The sequence below is a fragment of the Pipistrellus hanaki genome, assembly GCF_964339955.1.
Source record: "Pipistrellus hanaki genome assembly, chromosome: 15".
NCBI lineage: Eukaryota > Metazoa > Chordata > Mammalia > Chiroptera > Vespertilionidae > Pipistrellus > Pipistrellus hanaki.
In genome coordinates this window covers 46,649,601-46,666,370 of record NC_140517.1, presented here as the reverse complement: position 1 = coordinate 46,666,370, position 16,770 = coordinate 46,649,601, and the positions used below count along the sequence as shown (strand labels likewise).

General features: G+C 55.6%; 1 protein-coding gene across 1 annotated transcript in view; it reads right to left on the bottom strand.

Moving 5' to 3' along the window:
• The window catches only part of MYH14 (myosin heavy chain 14), a 76,342-nt gene that overhangs the window by 46,279 nt on the left and 13,293 nt on the right, over nucleotides 1-16,770 (bottom strand). Inside the window, 9 exon segments of the mRNA XM_084905762.1 lie at nucleotides 366-461; nucleotides 6,052-6,192; nucleotides 6,953-7,051; nucleotides 8,280-8,343; nucleotides 8,698-8,790; nucleotides 10,233-10,256; nucleotides 10,885-10,987; nucleotides 11,096-11,123; nucleotides 13,718-13,874. Coding sequence (XP_084761888.1) covers nucleotides 366-461; nucleotides 6,052-6,192; nucleotides 6,953-7,051; nucleotides 8,280-8,343; nucleotides 8,698-8,790; nucleotides 10,233-10,256; nucleotides 10,885-10,987; nucleotides 11,096-11,123; nucleotides 13,718-13,874 — 805 coding nt within the window.

Sequence of the window (16,770 nt, the reverse complement as noted above, 5' to 3'; positions counted from 1 at the left end):
TAATTCTGCTTTTGAAAGGCAAAATAATATATACGCAAGCCCGGAGGCCAGCAGGAGACAGGCGCAATGCTAAAGGCAGGTGTCTGGGGAGGGGCTGGGATGCCCGGGGAGCCTGCTCCTCCCCTGCCACCCCCGTGCCCTCTCCCCTCCCCCAGCCCCCGTGGGCACGCTGGTGCTGGTCAAACTCTGAGCAGGGACCGCACCTTCCATGACCAGGAAGGTGGTGGCAAAGGCTGTTCTGGAAAAGACTCAGCCGGGCAGGACTGAGGGCACCGGGCTGGGCGGGGGGTGCTCTGTGGGCGGGGGGTGCTCTGTGGGTGGCACGGGGATGCGGCCACGCCGGTGGGCAGCGGGCGGGGCGTCACCTGTGTTGTCGGGCATGGAGGCCTGGTCGGTGTTGCGTTCTCGCTTCAGGACGATGTTGCCGAACTGGAGCACGGCGGAGACCATCCGCAGCATGGCTGGGGGCAGAGAGAGGGGTCACCGCGGCCCAGACCCTGTGGTGGCCTCAGCTACACCCCTCAGACACGGAGCTCCAAAACCCTGTCAGCCCGGCCGGGCGGCGCGCGGCTCAGCGGCTGAGTGTCCACCCAGAAACCAAGAGGTCACCGGTTCGATTCCCATTCAGGGCACAGGCCGGGGTTGAGGACTGGATCCCCAGTAGAAGGCCTGCAGGAGGCAGCCAATCGATCATCGATATTTCTCTCTCTCTATCCCTCTCCCTTCCTCTTTCTCTAAAAATCAATAAAAACATATTTTTTAAAAAATAAAAAAAAACTACTGAAACCAGTTTTGCTCAGTGGATAGAGTGTCAGCCTGCGGACTGAAGGGTCCTGGGTTCGATTCCAGTCGAGGGCATGTACCTTGGTTGTAGGCTCCTCCCCAGTGGGGGGTGTGCAGGAGGCAGCTGATCGATGTTTCTAACTCTCTATCCCTCTCCCTTCATCTCTGTAAAAAATCAATAAAATATATTTTAAAAAGTAAAATAAAATAAGAAACCCTACGTCAGATCACACCACCACCTTCAGCTGCCTCCTGCACACCCCCTACTGGGGATGTGCCCGCAACCAAGGTACATGCCCTTGACCGGAATCGAACCTGGGACCCTTCAGTCCCCAAGTCGACGCTCTATCCACTGAGCCAAACCGGTTAGGGCCCACCTTGAGCTTAAAATCCACCTATGACATCGGGCAGGCCTGAAAGCACACAGATGGACAGGTGCATTTGTGTTCAAGGTCCGCTGTATCGCCATTCGGCGCCTGGCCCGTTGTCTGTTTCATAAAGCGATGCGTGTAAGATTGTAAAGGACTCAGAGAGATGAATGAGCAATACTACGGAAAGGTTTTTAAAATATCGAGCGGAAGCTGCGAGGTGAGGAGGGTGTAGGGGTCACACTCCGTGTGAGAAAGGCAGGAAATAGCAAGTACAGCTGATTCTCGTCGTTTGCAGTGACGTCCTATGGAGTCACCAAGAACACGGAAAGAGGGGGAAGTACCGGGTTCGGGTCCCGGGAGCCTCCGGTCACATGTTCATCAACCAGGCAACACATCACCTTGTTTTACATGTGTTTCTGTTTAACGACACCTTAGTGCCCGGCGGGCGTGGCTCAGTGGTGGAGCGTCCACATATGAGCCAGGAGGTCACGGTTCGATTCCCAGTCAAGGGCACACATCCAGGTTGTGGGCTCCATCCCCAGTAGAGGGGGCGTACAGGAGGCAGCCAATCAGTGTTTCTCTCTCATCATGGATGTTTCTATCTCTCCTTCTCCCTTCCTCTCCGAAATCAATAAAAACATGTTTAAAATAAAAAATAAAAAAGAATTGCCCACATCCCAGGTAACTCCTACATGTCCCCCTGGGCAGTCACATCTGTGAAGTGATGGTTTGCAGTGATCTGACGAGAATCCCTCCTGTTTTACGTGTCAACACATAAACATTGAACGCACAGTGAATTTTCCAGGAAAGGAGGAGGGCACTGTGTAATCGGAGGAGACTGTTGCTGCCTACAGACGTGTTCACACATGAGCGGGAAGACCAAGGGACGTGGGTGTTTATTTTTTCGGTCATTCAACAGCAGTGCAGCCGAAACCGGTTTGGCTCAGTGGTAGAGCGTCGGCCTGCGGACTGAAAGGTCCCAGGTTCGATTCCGGTCAAGGGCATGAACCTTGGTTGCGGGCACATCCCCAGTGGGGGGTGTGTGCAAGAGGCAGCTGATCGATGATTCTCTCTCATTGATGTTTCCAACTCTCTATCCCTCTCCTTTCCTCTCTGTAAAAAAATCAATAAAATATATATTTTTTTAAAAAATAGCAGTGCAATGTAATCACCTCCAAGGAACAGAGTTTGGAAAAAAGACTCATAGTTCCTCTAACCCAGTGGTCGGCAAACTCATTAATCAACAGAGCCAAATAGCAACAGCACAACAGCTGAAATTTCCTTGGAGAGCCAAATTTGTAAAACTTAAACCATATAGGTAGTTTATTAACTTAATTAGAGTACTCCTAAGCTGGCCTTTGCTAAAAACTCAAGGGGCCAAAGAGCCGCATGTGGCTCTCGAGCCTCAGTTTGCCGAGCACTGATCGAAACCATGAAAACCATGCCCTGGCCCAGTGGCTCGGTTGCTTGGAGCATCATCCCATACACCAAAAGGTTGCCGGTTCGATCCCCAGTCAGGGGGGGTACGGGAGGTAACTAATCAATGTTTCTCTCTCACATCAATCTTTTTCTCTCTCTCCTTTCCTCTCTCTCTAGAAATCAGTAAACACATATTCTCAGGTGAGGATTTAAAAAAATCCTATATCATAAAATTGCTATGACATACACTCAACTAGGGGGCAGACGCTCAACGCAGGAGCTGCCCCAGCCTGCATGCCCCAGGCCAGCCTAGGCTGGTGCCAGTGATTGCCTGGCCAAGTCACCCCACGGAACGGCCCTGGATCGCTGGCCAGGCGTAGGGACCCTCACCGTGCACGAATTTTGTGCACTGGGCCTCTAGTACTTTTATAAACAACGAAAACTTGCGCAGCCACTAAAAAGCACTGAAGTTCGCCTACGCGGACTAAAACACAACGATGGCCAAAACGTATCGTTTGGTGGGAAAGGTGGGGAGCAAAGCCCCCGAGCCCTGGGGGTGAGCTGACTAACCCCTGGGACCCCACGTGGGGCTGACATGCCAGATGGTTTTCGCCTGCTGGTTGGGCATCTCGGGCGTCTTGGGAGGAAGGTCAGGGGCGGGACATTTTAACTCAGCAGAGAAACATCTTAGCATTTGACTCACCAGGTCAGCTGAGCCCCAGCCCTGGGGCTACAGAAGGCCTGTCGTGGTGGAGAAAATATGTGCATCTCTTCTAAGTCACCTCAACTGTTTCTAGAAGGAGAAGCCGGAAGCTTCATGGTGCAACATTCAGGTGGGGGGCGGGGGAGGGGAGGGGTCAGGAGACCTGGTTTTCCTGGGACGACCTTTGGTCTCGTTCACCTGTCACTGCCTGCCGTTCCCTGTGCCGGGAGGGTTAGGTGAGGTGACATGTGTCAGGGGGTCAGGGGGGACCTGAGGGGCCAGGCAGGAGGCCCAGGCCCCACCATCTGAATCTGTTTGCGGGCTGCCCACGGAGGAGATCGGAGACGGGTGGGCAGGCGGGGGCTGTGCAACCAGGGGAGGCCGGGACCTGTGTCCATGTGCCCCGGACTGTTTGCAGCCCGGGAGGCGGCCACGCTGGCTCTCGGTCTGCAGCCCTCCCACCGACAGCGGCTCCCGGGGCCTCTGGCAGCGCCAGGGACCAGAGGAGAAGGAGGCCGGGCTGGCCCTGCCCTGCCCTGGAATGAGCGTCTTTCTCCCGGCCTCGGTGAGAAAACCGCAGGCCACCCAAACCACACGACCTCAGGCTGCGGCCGAAACATGGCAGGGGTCAACCTCTGTATCAGCGGTTCTCAACCTTCCTAGTGCCGCGGCCCTTTAACACAGCTCCTCATGCTGTGGTGACGCCCAGCCATACAATTAGTTTCGTTGCTACTTCATAACTAACTGTCCTTTTGCTACTGCTATGAATCGTAATGCAAATATCTGTGTTTTCCGACGGTCCTAGGCGACCCTGCTAGTGATTCTCAACCTGTGGGTCGCCTAAGACCGGTGGTTGGCAAACTGCGGCTCTTAGGCCCCTTGAGTGTGGCTCTTCTGCAAAATACCACGGCCTGGGCGAGTCTATGTTGAAGAAGTGGTGTTGGAAGAAGTTGAAGTTTAAAAAATGTGGCTCTCCAAAGAAATGTCAATCGTTGTGCTGTTGGTATTTGGCTCTGTGGACCAATGAGTTTGCCGACCACTGGCCTAAGGCCATCGGAAAACACAGACGTTTACATTGCAATTCATAACAGCAGCAAAATGACAGCTATGCAGTAGCAACGAAACCAGTGTCATGGCTGGGGGGTCACCACCACACGAGGAGCTGTGTGAAAGGCTGAGAACCGCTGCTCCAGGTGCCTGTTAGGGGAGGAACCAGGCCTTCCCCACCAGAGGTGTGCTGACACCCTAAGCCCAGGGCCCCTCGGAATGCGGCCGCGATTGGGTGTTGGGTGCAGGTGCCATCGCTTCCTTTAAGACGAGGTGGCAGCCGGGACCAGTTTGGCTCAATGGATAGAGCGTCGGCTTGGGGACTGAAGGGTCCCGGGTTCGATTCTGGTCAGGGGCATGTACCTTGGTTGCGGGCATATCCCCAGTAGGGGGTGTGCAAGAGGCAGCTGATCAATGACTCTCTCTCATCGATGTTTCTGGCTCTCTATCTCTCTCCCTTCCTCTCTGTACAAAATCAATAAAATATATTTAAAAAAAAAAAAAAAAAAGACGAGGTGGCAGTGGGCCCCTAATCTGGTGGGACGGGGCGGGCGCCCCGACACCAGGCGGAAGTGGCACACGCAGGTGTCGCGCAGGGAGAGGGCCGTGTGAACACAGAGGCGGATCAGGTGACGCTCCTGCAGGCCCGGGACCTGGGCAGCTGGCCAAGAAACCACCAGCAGCGAGGGGAGGGGCAGGGGACAGATTCTCCGGGGACCAGCCGACCCCGTCCACGCCTGGTCTCTGGGCCGCCACAAAGGGGCACAATCCCTTCCTGCCGGGGCACAATCCCTTCCTGCCGGGGCACAAGCCCTTCCTGCCGGGGCACAATCCCTTCCTGCCGGGGCGCAATCCCTTCCTACCGGGGCACAATCCCTTCCTGCCGGGGCGCAATCCCTTCCTGCCGTGTGAGGGGCTCGGTGTGGGGGGTCCTCCCTTAGGATGGCCCCCGTGAGCGAAGATAGCCCTGCCGCAGGACGAGGGTCAGGACATAACTGTCTGGTGACAAAATTCAGGGCAAATTAGCGTCACACAATTGTGATGATCTGAGTATTCCATATTCAGAACAACACTATTTTCCCTGCTCCCTCGCCTCAGGCCCCTCCCGACCTCCAGTCCATCCTCCACGTGGCCCAGAGCTGCCCCCGGCCTGCTCGGAGCTCTCCCAGGCTTCTCAGGGCCCCCGGACCCGGACCCTCCTCAGCCCCGAATCTGAGGCCCCCCGCCTGCCTCTGCAGCGCCATCCCTCCCTCCCCTCTATCACATACTAGACGGATGTTTCACCCTTTAAACAGGCCATGCCTTCGCTGCCCCAGGGCCTTTGCACAGGCTGACCCCCCAGCTTAAAGTGCTCTTCCCTGATATCACCCGTGCTCCCTCCCTGAGCTCTCCCAGGCCTTTGCTCACCATCTCATGATCCCCTACTTAAAGCTGTCCCCTCCTCCCCCTTCCATCCCTCGTTCTATTTTCCTCCCTGGCATTCACTGCCTCCTCGGAGAGCACCGAATTCCTGGTTTATCTGGATTGCAGTTCTCATCCAGCCAGCCTCCCGGAGGCAGGAATGCTTATCAGTCTCATACCCAGCGAGTGCACACAGTACTTGCTCAATAAACGCTTGAGCAAATAATCCAAGGAATGAATGACCAGCCTTCCCCCTTCCCCCCTTCCCCGGCCCCACCAGCCCATGCAGAGCCCAGCCCCACCCTGCACGGCCCAGGGCACACTCACAGGTGATCTCCTCGTGGGTGAACCCCAGGACACGCAGGGACTCCAGCGTCTCCTGGAAGAGCTCGCGCTCCTGGCCGGAGGAGGACGCGGGCCCGTTGGTGAGGAAGCGGTAGCTGGAGCAAGGCTCCAGGAGGAGGTCGGCTGCAGGGGAAGGAGCGGAGGCCGAGGTCAATCCCAGCTTCCTCGGAGGCCACCCCAGGCCAGGCCCTTCCCCACGGGAACCCTCGGTCTCCTCCTCCGATAAACGAGCTCAGTTTGGACCGGGGGCGGAGGGGGTGCATACTTAGCACATCTCACACCGTTCCTCTTCCCTCCTTCCACAGGGATTCTCCCGTGCTGGGGCTGCCCAGAGAGGGCAGGAGCCCCTGGTCCGCAGAAGCAACGGGCCCGGGGGTCCCCAGTTAGCGGAAGCCATGGCAGGGGCAGCAGCAGAGGGCGTGTGGCTCAGAAGCCACCGGGAGCGGGAGCCAGAAGGAGAGGGAGCCTCGGGCAGCGGGGACAGCGGCGGGAGGAGTCGGAGCGGGAGGAGTCGGACCAGGAGCGAGGAGTGGGGGCGAGAGGCAGGAGACCCTCAGGCAGCAGCAGAGCGAGGAGAGCCGGGGATCCGCCCGGACCAGGACCACGGGGACCGCGAGGCCACGGGAGCCACAGCAAAGCTGGAGTGAGCAGAGAGACGTGAGCGTGAGCAGGAGCCACGTGGCCACGGGGCCTGCGTGACCAAGACCGGGAGACAGCAGGGCCGGAGGGCAGCGTGGGCCGGGGCGGGTGGCGGGACTCTGTGGGCACAAGTCATGAGGGGACAGGAACCAGGGGCCGAGGGATGCAGGAGCCGGAGGGGCCTCAGGGCTTCCTCCCCCCGCCCCCCCACAGCCTCCTCCAGGGGCCCAGCGGCAGGACGGACCCTTGAGCTGCTCGCCCGCGCCGCCCAGCAGCTGGTAGAAGATGTGAAAGCTGCACTCGTCCTTGGCCTGGCGGATGGCCCGCGACTTCTCCAGCAGATCTGGGCGCGGCGAGTCAAGGTGCCGCAGAGGAGGGGGGAGGGGACCCCGCTCGGCCCCCTCGATCCCCTGGGCCCCCCTGCTGTCCCGGAAGGCGGTGGGGTCCTTCTCAGCCCCGCCCCACCCGGGGCCCTGCCACTGGCTGGATGAGCGGCCTTGAGCATGTCACTGAAGCCCGAGCCTCAGTTTCCCCATCTGTGAGAGGGGCTTGATCACAACACCCACCAGCGAGTCGCTGGGAGGGTAAACGAGTTACAATGAGAATATCTCCTGCCAGCCCTGACCGGTTTGGCTCAGTGGATAGAGCATCGGCCTGTGGACTGAAGGGTCCCAGGTTCAATTCCGGTCAGGGGCATGTACCTTGGTTGCGGGCATATCCCCTGTGCAGGTTGTGCAGGAGGCAGCTGATGGATGTTTCTCTCTCGATGCTTCTAGCTCTCTTCCTTTCTGTAAAAAATTCAATAATATATATATATATTTTTAAAAAGAATATCTCCTGCCAAAACCGGTTTGGCTCAGTGGATAGAGCGTCGGCCTGTGGACTCAGGGGTCCCCGGTTCGATTCCGGTCAAGGGCATGTGCCTTGGTTGCGGGCGCATCCCCGGTGGGGGGGGGGGGGGGTGCGGGAGGCAGCTGGTCGATGATTCTCTCTCATCGGTGTTTCTGGCTCTCTGTCCCTCTCTCTTCCTCTCTGTGGAAAATCAATAAAATAAAAAAATAAAAAAGAATATCTCCTGCCATCGTTACCCTCCCAGCCTGTTTCCCTGAGGGGTGGGTGCTGTTTTTTAGTTTGTAAATTCCCGGACTCCGCCCCGCGCCTCCCTGGCTAACGGTGCGTGTCCTTCCGCCGAGAGGAACCAGGGCGTGAGCGTGACTGTGTGCTGAGGCCCTGAGTCCTCCGAGGGGATCACCGATGGGAGATGGTCCTGGGGACCCCGCCCCCCCGCCCCCCTGCGGGGCTGTGCCCGCCTTCTCCTAAAAGCAGCAGCCCCTGCCCTCCTCCCTCCACGTGGAGATGCGGTCTCTACCCTTTCCTGAGGTTCTGTGATCCTTCCTTTCCCACTGAGGGGGAAACTGAGGCAGGGTTTCCGTGCAGGGCCTGTTCCCTGGGAACGCCGAGATCCCAAGCGCCTCCCTCCCTCCCTCCCCGGCCGCCCGCGGCCCCCAGGGCCCCAGGGCCCCAGACCCCCAGGTCCCCTGACCCCCTGACCCCCAGGCCCGGAAGGATACAGGTCTCGATGTTGGCGCCCACGATGTACCCGGCGACGTCGAAGTTGATGCGGATGAACTTGCCCTGGGAGGTAAGCGCGTGGGGGCTCAGCTGACGGTGCCCTCCCTCCCGAGGGTCTGAGAGCAGCCCTCACTCACTCACCCGCCCGGAGCCAGGCCTGCCTCCTGTCTGTCTCTCTCCCTGCCCTGAACCCCGCCCCAGTCACCGCGTCTCCGTCTCCGTGGGGGCTCTCCGTGGGGGCTCGCTGGGGAATCCAAGGTCCAGGCCCCTTTGACTTCTTTCCCCGGGACCCAGGCCCCCAGCCCCCTGCCCCGCCCCCCTCAGCTGACTCACACATCTTTCCTCCCCCGTCTCCCCGCTTCATGCCCAGCTGCTGTTCCGCGCCAGGCCTGCAGGCGGCGCCCTCCCTGCACTCACAAATCGGGAGGAGTTGTCATTCTTCACCGTCTTGGCGTTGCCGAAGGCCTCCAGGATGGGGTTGGCCTGGAGGAGCTGCCGCTCCAGTTCACCCTGGGAGGGGGCACCGCAGTGAGAAGGGGGCGGGAGACGGGGGTCTGAGCTACAGCTGACTGAACGTGTGTGTGTGTGTGTGTGGGGGGGGGACCTTTTGTGTGTCTGGGTGTGTGCCTACCTCCCTGCACCCGGGTGGTGCCTGTCAGTCTACTGTGCAGGGATCAAGCAAACATCTCCGAGCTAAATTGCCAAGTGGAAACAAAGCAAAAAACAAACAAATGAAAAGAAAAGCCTGCAGAACAATACCCGCAGAGCGATCCCATGGATAAAAAATAAATTGGAAAAAAAAAACACCAGCCAAAACCAGACTCCCGTTTCTGCAGGTATATATTCATGTTCGTAAACATTTAGAGAAAGGCCTGCAAGGATACACACCAAACTGCCAACAGGGTAAGCCTCGCCAAGGAAGGGGCACTGAGAGGCGGAAAGGAATTCCACTTGATCTGATTTTGTTGCTGTTACCGGGAACACGTACTCATGCGTGACTTGTGAAATGATTAAGGAAAAATCTGCACCGTTTGTACATAAAGTGCTTCAAACTGGCACGCTGTAGGCCTGGAAGGATCGGCAGTTCCCTCCCCTATGGGTGGGCTCTTACTCTGAACTCCCCACAGCCAGCTGGGTGTCAGAGCCAGGAACATAGTAGGTGCTCAATAAACGGCAATTTCCTTCTCCTCCTTCCTCGCCAGGCTCTCTAGGGCCTGGACTGTTTCTTTAATTTCCTTGCGGGCCCTCGGAGACTAGCCTGAGCCGAGGGCCTGTAATACATGGCCGTGTGTGTCCCTGGATTGTGTGAAGTCATGGTGTCTGTGGGCCCCGCCTACGAACAGCAGGTCAGCAATAAATGGCACTTTTTGGTCTCTGAGTTATTTCACGTTGTTATTTGTGGCCAGTCTGCGTACACCGTAGAGCTAACACAATGGTCGGCAAACTCATGAGTCAACAGAGCCAAATATCAACAGGACAACGATTGAAATTTCTTTGGAGAGCCACATTTTTTAAACTGAAACTTCTTCTAACACCACTTCTTCAGAATAGACTGGCCCAGGCCGTGGTATTTTGTGAAAGAGCCACACTCAAGGGGCCAAAGAGCCGCATGCGGCTCGCGAGCAGCAGTTTGCCGACCGCAGAGCTAACATAAGTAGCAATTCAGACTGGGCTTGTACACACAGTAGGACCACACTAAATGACAGCACGGGCCCCTAGGTGTGTGTACCCAGTGGAGGAGGGGGGGTCGCTGTGTGTACATAGCAGGGTTGCATTCAGTGACAGTGCAGGGCCTGGTGTGCACCTAGTAGGACCACCATAACCACCATAAGCAGCAGTGTGACTCCCTGGCAGGTATAACCGTCAATGCCTAGGGCCCTGGCTGTCAGGAAGACTGTAGTTGGGGGTGACCTGCGTAGCATTATGACTCCAGGTGATTCCCTGCTACTCACATAAGACATGGCGCTGGTGGAGGCCTGAGGAAGTCACGGGACACGAGACACGGACCGGGACATGGATCAGGACACGGCACATGAAACGTGGACAGACACACAGGTGAACTGGTGGTCTCGGGTGGTGGGCAGGGTGGGGGAGAGACAGGGGGAAACTGGGCGTGTGGCGCGGGGTGGCCAGGGGGACCACATGCCCGGGTCTGAATCCACTCTAGCCCTTGCTGGGTGCGGGACCTCCGAAACCGACTCCCCCAGTTGTGCCTTCACTTTCTCATTTTGACACAGGAAAACAACACCCTACCCGCCTCACTGGAGCATCAAGTTAATGGGAGCACAGGGATAAGCGCTATATAAATGCCCACTTGTAAAGCCAACAAGGCACTGCAGGTATCTAAATTAGGCCTGGCACATAGTAGGTGCTCAGGAATGTAAGCACCTACTATGTGCCTGAAACTGTTCCAAAGGCCATCGAGGCCAAGAACTGGCCCTTGCATTGCTTTTCCACCTGCCACGGTTCCCAGCAGTGAATCAGGCACACAGTAGGTGCTCAAGCAGCATGGCCCCCCTTGAGGAAGATAGGGAATTATGGGAGAAGCAGAGCCTGAGATGGAGGGGGCATTGCAGGTGGCAGGCTCTAGAGCAGGTCACTTACCGGTACGCCCGTCTCCTTCCTGCCCTTCGGTGAGGATGCCACGTGGGCGAGGTACTGGATCACCTTCTTGGTGTTTTCTGTCTTCCCGGCTCCGGACTCCCCACTGGGGGGGAAACAAGGGGAAGCAAGAGGGCTCAGCAATGATTCCACTCCAAGGAGAGCCACACCCAGCTGGGACCACCTCCACCAGGAAGCCCTCAGGACTACTCACGTGCAGAGAATGGACTGATCCTCTCGATCTGTAGGGGAGAGAGGAGAACATGTCACCTGGGAGGGTCCCTCCGACAGGACCCCGGCCCCTTATGCTGGCCACTGCCTATTCAAAATAATTCCCGGGGGACAAGGGGAAGCTTGGGTTTTGATGTGTGACACCCTGGATCCTAATACCGCACCCGACGCAGCCTCTTGCTTTCTGTGTGCCCCTGGAAAAGCAGCTGTCCCTCTCTGAGCCTCAGCTTCCTCACCTGAGGGGACTGTAACTGAACAGCACCTGTTTCAGACAATACAACGTTTCTCACACACACACACACACACACACACGCACACACACAGAGTGGCCAGGTTATTATACCACTCGTGTGTGTGTGTGTGTGTGTGTGTGTATGTGTATTCAGAGATCATAATAATCTGGCCACTCATTGTATATACTGCAGGTGCATTTAGGCTAGGGGTGTCAAACTCAATCAGAGAAGGGGCCAAAATCTAAAATCTAGCCTAAATCGCGGGCCGAATGGTTTTTACTGAACAGTCATAAACTGACAATGTCATAAACTGACAGCGTAGTGCAGTGATGACAGCGCGGTGCGGGCCACATTGCAAGGCCTGGCGGGCTGGATTTGGCCCGCGGGCCTTGTGTTTGACACATGTGATTTAGGCAATAAACTCCAACGGAACAGCATGTCATTCATTCAGCAAACTTCAAAGTGAGCCCCCACCGTGTGCCATGTGAGATTCAAAGACATGAGAGGGATCCTGGACCCCAGAGAGGCAACAGTCGGGAACCCTGGGTTCAAATCCTACCTCAGCCACCAGTGGGGACAAGGACTGTGCCTCAGTTTCCCCACCTGGAAGCCAGGGAGAGGAGCTCACCTGCTTCATGGGGTTGTGCCAGAAACAGATCATTGTCACTCAGAGAGAATGTGCAAAGGGAATCCGGAAGGCTGGCTGCCCTTACTGGCTCTGAATGGTCGGAGCTAACCACTCACTCACTGTTTAGTTGAGACATTGGTAGCTAAAGCAGCCTCCACCCATATGATTAATATGTGAATTCTTGCTGATTGTCCGTTATGGGAATTTCCTGCCTAAAGCATATGGGTGTGTCTCATAACCTCAATAAAAGGGATACCAAAGCCAGAGCCGGGGCAGTCCTCCCTCTAGAGGTGGACTCCCGCCTGGCCCTCCTTTTCCCAAATTAATTCTTTTCTAGTCTCTCTTCGTTTTGTGTGCGGCCTTCTCCAGTCCCCGGACCCTGAACAGGAACCCGGAACCACGCAGGACGTGAAAGGGACTCCCACAGGGTTGCTATGAGGTTGGTGTTAATCCATGAAAAGTGCCTGGCGCGAAGGAGGCACTCACCCTCACTTTACTGTACACGTATCCCTAAGGTATAATAATAAGCGGGATATAATAAGAGCTGAAAATTATACAAATAAATGTATAACAAATCAGATTGTGGAACCAAATAAGTGTCACCAATGAGGAAGTATAGATGTATAACGTGAATATAAAAACGAGACATCTAAACACGTTGTATTGTCTGAAACAGGTGCATCATAGACCGTCCATTACACCCGCGTGCCGGCATAGGGTCTGCAGAGGCCTGGGGTCTCACTAAACACTGTCTGCTGAGCCTCCCCCCAGTTTCTGGCTCAGCAGGTGCTGCTGCTGCTGGTGGTGGTGGTGGTGGTGAGGGCACTGCACGCTGAGAGCCACTGCATGCTACGATATAAATATTTCATTACAGCCCTGGCCGGTGTGGCTCAGTGGACAGAGCATCGGCCTGCGGACTGAAGGGTCCCAGGTTCGGTTCCGGTCAAGGGCATGTACCTTGGTTGTGGGCACATCCCCAGTGGGAGGTGTGCAGGAGGCAGCTGATCGATGTTAATCTATCATCGATGTTTCTCTCTATCCCTCTCCCTTCCTCTCTGTAAAAAAAATCAATAAAATATATTTAAAATAAATAAGCAAACAAAATACTGGTAGATGATAGCGCTGGCTGGTGTGCTCAGTGGTTAGAGCACCCGCCCACACCCCAAAGTGTTGTAGGTTCGATTCCTGATCAAGGCCATGTATCAATGTTTCTCTCTCTCTCTCCCTCTTCCTCTCCCTCTCTCCCTCCTTCCACTTTCTAAAAATCAATGGAAAGAGTATCCTACGGTGAAGATTAACAAAAAATGAAGTAAAATAGGTGACGTATGCTAAATAAGTGATGAGCACATTGTGTGCGGGCCGCGTCATTTGGCCAGGACTGATTTACAAGCCCCTTTAACAGACATCCCTGTGCAGGGCACAGCTGCCCAGCGGTACAGCTCCATCCGCCCATCATGTAGGGGCTGCCATCCACCCACGTCCAGGCGGATCACACCACCGACAGACAGACAGACACGGAGAGTGAATGGGCGCTCTGAGCGTCACGCTCTCAAGAGGAATTTTGCCAGAACCCTGGCCCACGTGACTCATACGCGGTGCTGGTGGAGAGAAGGGGTGGCCAGAGGCCGGCGAGGAAGGGCCTGTGGGGCGCACTCGGAGCCCCGCCCGCCATCGCGGCCCCCGCCCCCGCTCCACAGAGGAGCCGCGGAGTCTGACATCCCGGCCCGCCCCGGCCCACACTCACCCTGGAGCATGCTGCGGTACGCCCCCTCGGTCACCGCGTACACGTGGGGCGGCACCTCGTGGCGCTTCTTGCCGCGGTACATCTCCACGATGGCCTCCGTGTAGATGGGCAGCTGCTTGTACGGGTTGATGACCACACAGAAAAGGCCAGAGTAGGTCTGCGGCGGGCGAGAAGGGAGAGGGCTCAGCTCCTGCCCGCGGCCCGGCCCGGAGGGCAGCACGGGGCTGCACACCGCACCAGGACACCCGTCAAAGGGGCTGCCATTCACAGGGACAATGTCAAATTTTTAAAAAATATATATTTTATTGATTTTGTACAGAGAGGAAGGGAGAGAGATAGCGAGTTAGAAACATCGATGAGAGAGAGTCATCGATCAGCTGCCTCTTGCACACCCCCTGCTGGGGATGTGCCCGCAACCAAGGTACATGCCCTTGACCGGAATCGAACCCGGGGCCCTTCAGTCCCCAAGCTGACACTCTATCCACTGAGCCAAACTGGTTTCGGCACAATGTCAAATTAAAAAAAAAAAAAATATATATATATATATATATATATATATATATATATATATATATATATATATATATATATATATATATATGTTTTTATTGCCAAAACAGTTTGGCTCAGTGGATAGTAGGGTCCCAGGTTTGATTCCGGTCAAGGGTGTGGGGCTTGGTTGCGGGCACATCCCCCTGTGGGGGGGGGCGTGTAGGAAGCAGCTGATAGATGTTTCTCTCTCATCAATGTTTCTAACTCTCTATCCCTCTCCCTCTCTGTAAAAAAATCAATAAAAGATTTATATATTTATTTTTTTAAATATATTTTATTGATTTTTAACAGAGAGGAAGGGAGAGGGATAGAGTTAGAAACACCGATGAGAGAGAAACATTGATCAGCTGCCTCTTGCACAGTCCCTACTGGGGATGTGCCTGCAACCAAGGTACATGCCCTTGACCGGAATTGAACCTGGGACCCTTGAGTCGGCAGGCCGATGCTCTATCCGCTGAGCCAAACCAGTTAGGGCAAATATATGTTTTTTAAATATATGTTTTTATTGATCTGTTTATTTTTTTGAGAGAGAGAAGGAAGGAGAGGGAGAGAGTGAGAAACATCAATGAGAGAGAAAACCATCCATCAGCTGCCTCTTGCACGCCCCTTATTGGGGACCGAGCCCACCACCCTGGCATATGCCCTGACGGGGAATCGAACCAGTGACCTCTTGGTGCGTGAGCTGGTGCTCAACTCCTGAGCCACACCCGCCGGGGGTCACAGCCCGTCGCTGCCTGGACGCACACCTGGAAGGGCCCTGTGCACACCCATCCAGCCAGCATTCCTCACTGGGCAAAGGCTGACCTGGCCCGACACACGTCCGTACACGGCCAGGGACGCGCCCCGTGATGGGATGGTTGATCTTGGAAACATTGTCAAGAGACAGGAAACAAGGCGGGAGTGGGGGGAGGGAGGCGGGAGGCTTTGTGTGCATGCTTGAACACACACACAATATCTGGAGAAGCTTGCTCACAATCTCAGCAGCAACCTATTTTGTGGTTTCTATTAATACAGACTCACGGGTCTTGCTTACACGAATTCGATTATCTAACCCAATAAGGGTTACCTGTGATTAAGTGAAAATTTACAATGTGAACATAAAAACATGACATCCTAATATGCGGCCAGTGTGGCTCAGTGGGTAAGCATCGACCTAGGAACCAGGAGGTCACGGTTCAGTTTCCGGTCAGGGCACATGCCCGGGTTAAGGACTCGATCCCCAATGTGGGGAGTACAGGAGGCGGCTGATCAACGATTCTCTCTCATCATTGATGTTTCTCTCTCTCTCCCTCTCCCTTCCTCTCTAAAATCAATAAAAATATATATTTTTTTAAATAAGTATGTTGCTGCATAAAACAGGTATAGCGTAAATTGTCTATTCTACTCAAACTTGGGGACCACTCTTATTGGAGAAAATGCTATACAGCATGGAAATTAAGAGATAATTTATTATCATTATATATTATTTACTTATATATTTTTATGGCATTCGCCTTCACAGACTTCCTGAATTTGTGCGCACACCCACTGGGCCTGGATTCGGGACCTTGGGGTGGTGCTCCAGCTCACAACAGGCACTCAGGACTGGTAGAGGTAGTTAGACAACTAGTAGAGCTAGCTGGTTACCTGGCTACACCAACCCAGAGAGCTAACGAACTGAGCTAACCAGAAAATTAGCTGCTTAATGGCTTAGCTAGTTAACTATTAAACCATTTAGCCACTTAGCCAGCTAGTTAGCTAGTTAGCTGGTTACCTGGCTACACCAACCCAGAGAGCTAACAAACTGAGCTAACCAGAAAATTAGCTGCTTAATGGCTTAGCTAGTTAACTATTAAACCAGTTTAGCCACTTAGCCAGCGAGTTAGCTAGTTAGCTGGCTAGCCGGTTACTTAGCTGGTTAGCGGCAGGGCCACTTTAAACTCCCTGACAGCTTGTGCCTCCCCAGCAGCGCAGGGTGTGGCCGCCACAAGCTGCCCGGCTCCCAGGTGCCAGGTGGGTGGGTGGGTGGCCAGCCGGGAGCAGAGCAACCGGTTTGCTGGGTGCTCGGGAGCTCCGGGCTCCGAGGGCGGGGCGGCCGGACCACATTCCCTGGGCGGGTATCTCATGGCTGCTGGCGCCCCGGCCCCCACTCCCGGCTGGCAGACGAACCCACTCCCCACGCCACCCTCCCACCCAGCCACACCTTGTCGCCTGGGTGACACCTCAACAGGAACCCGAGCCGCTGCCAAGGCCAGGGGCAAAGGGCAGAGGCTGGCACACGCAGACAGCAGGAGGGCAAAGCTGGGGTGGGGGTGGGGGTGGGGGACCCTGAAGGCACACCCTCAGGGTTCAACCCCCGCCTCCACCTCTTCTCAGCCCCGAGACTCTCCCCCGTCTCGGTTTCCTCCTAGAGAAACCGGGGGTGCCACTCCCCACTTCATTACAGAGTCTGCGGGGATTAGGGGAGATAATGAATACAAACCAGCCGGCCTCGGGCCCGAGGCGGGGCCCAGAAAGGCACA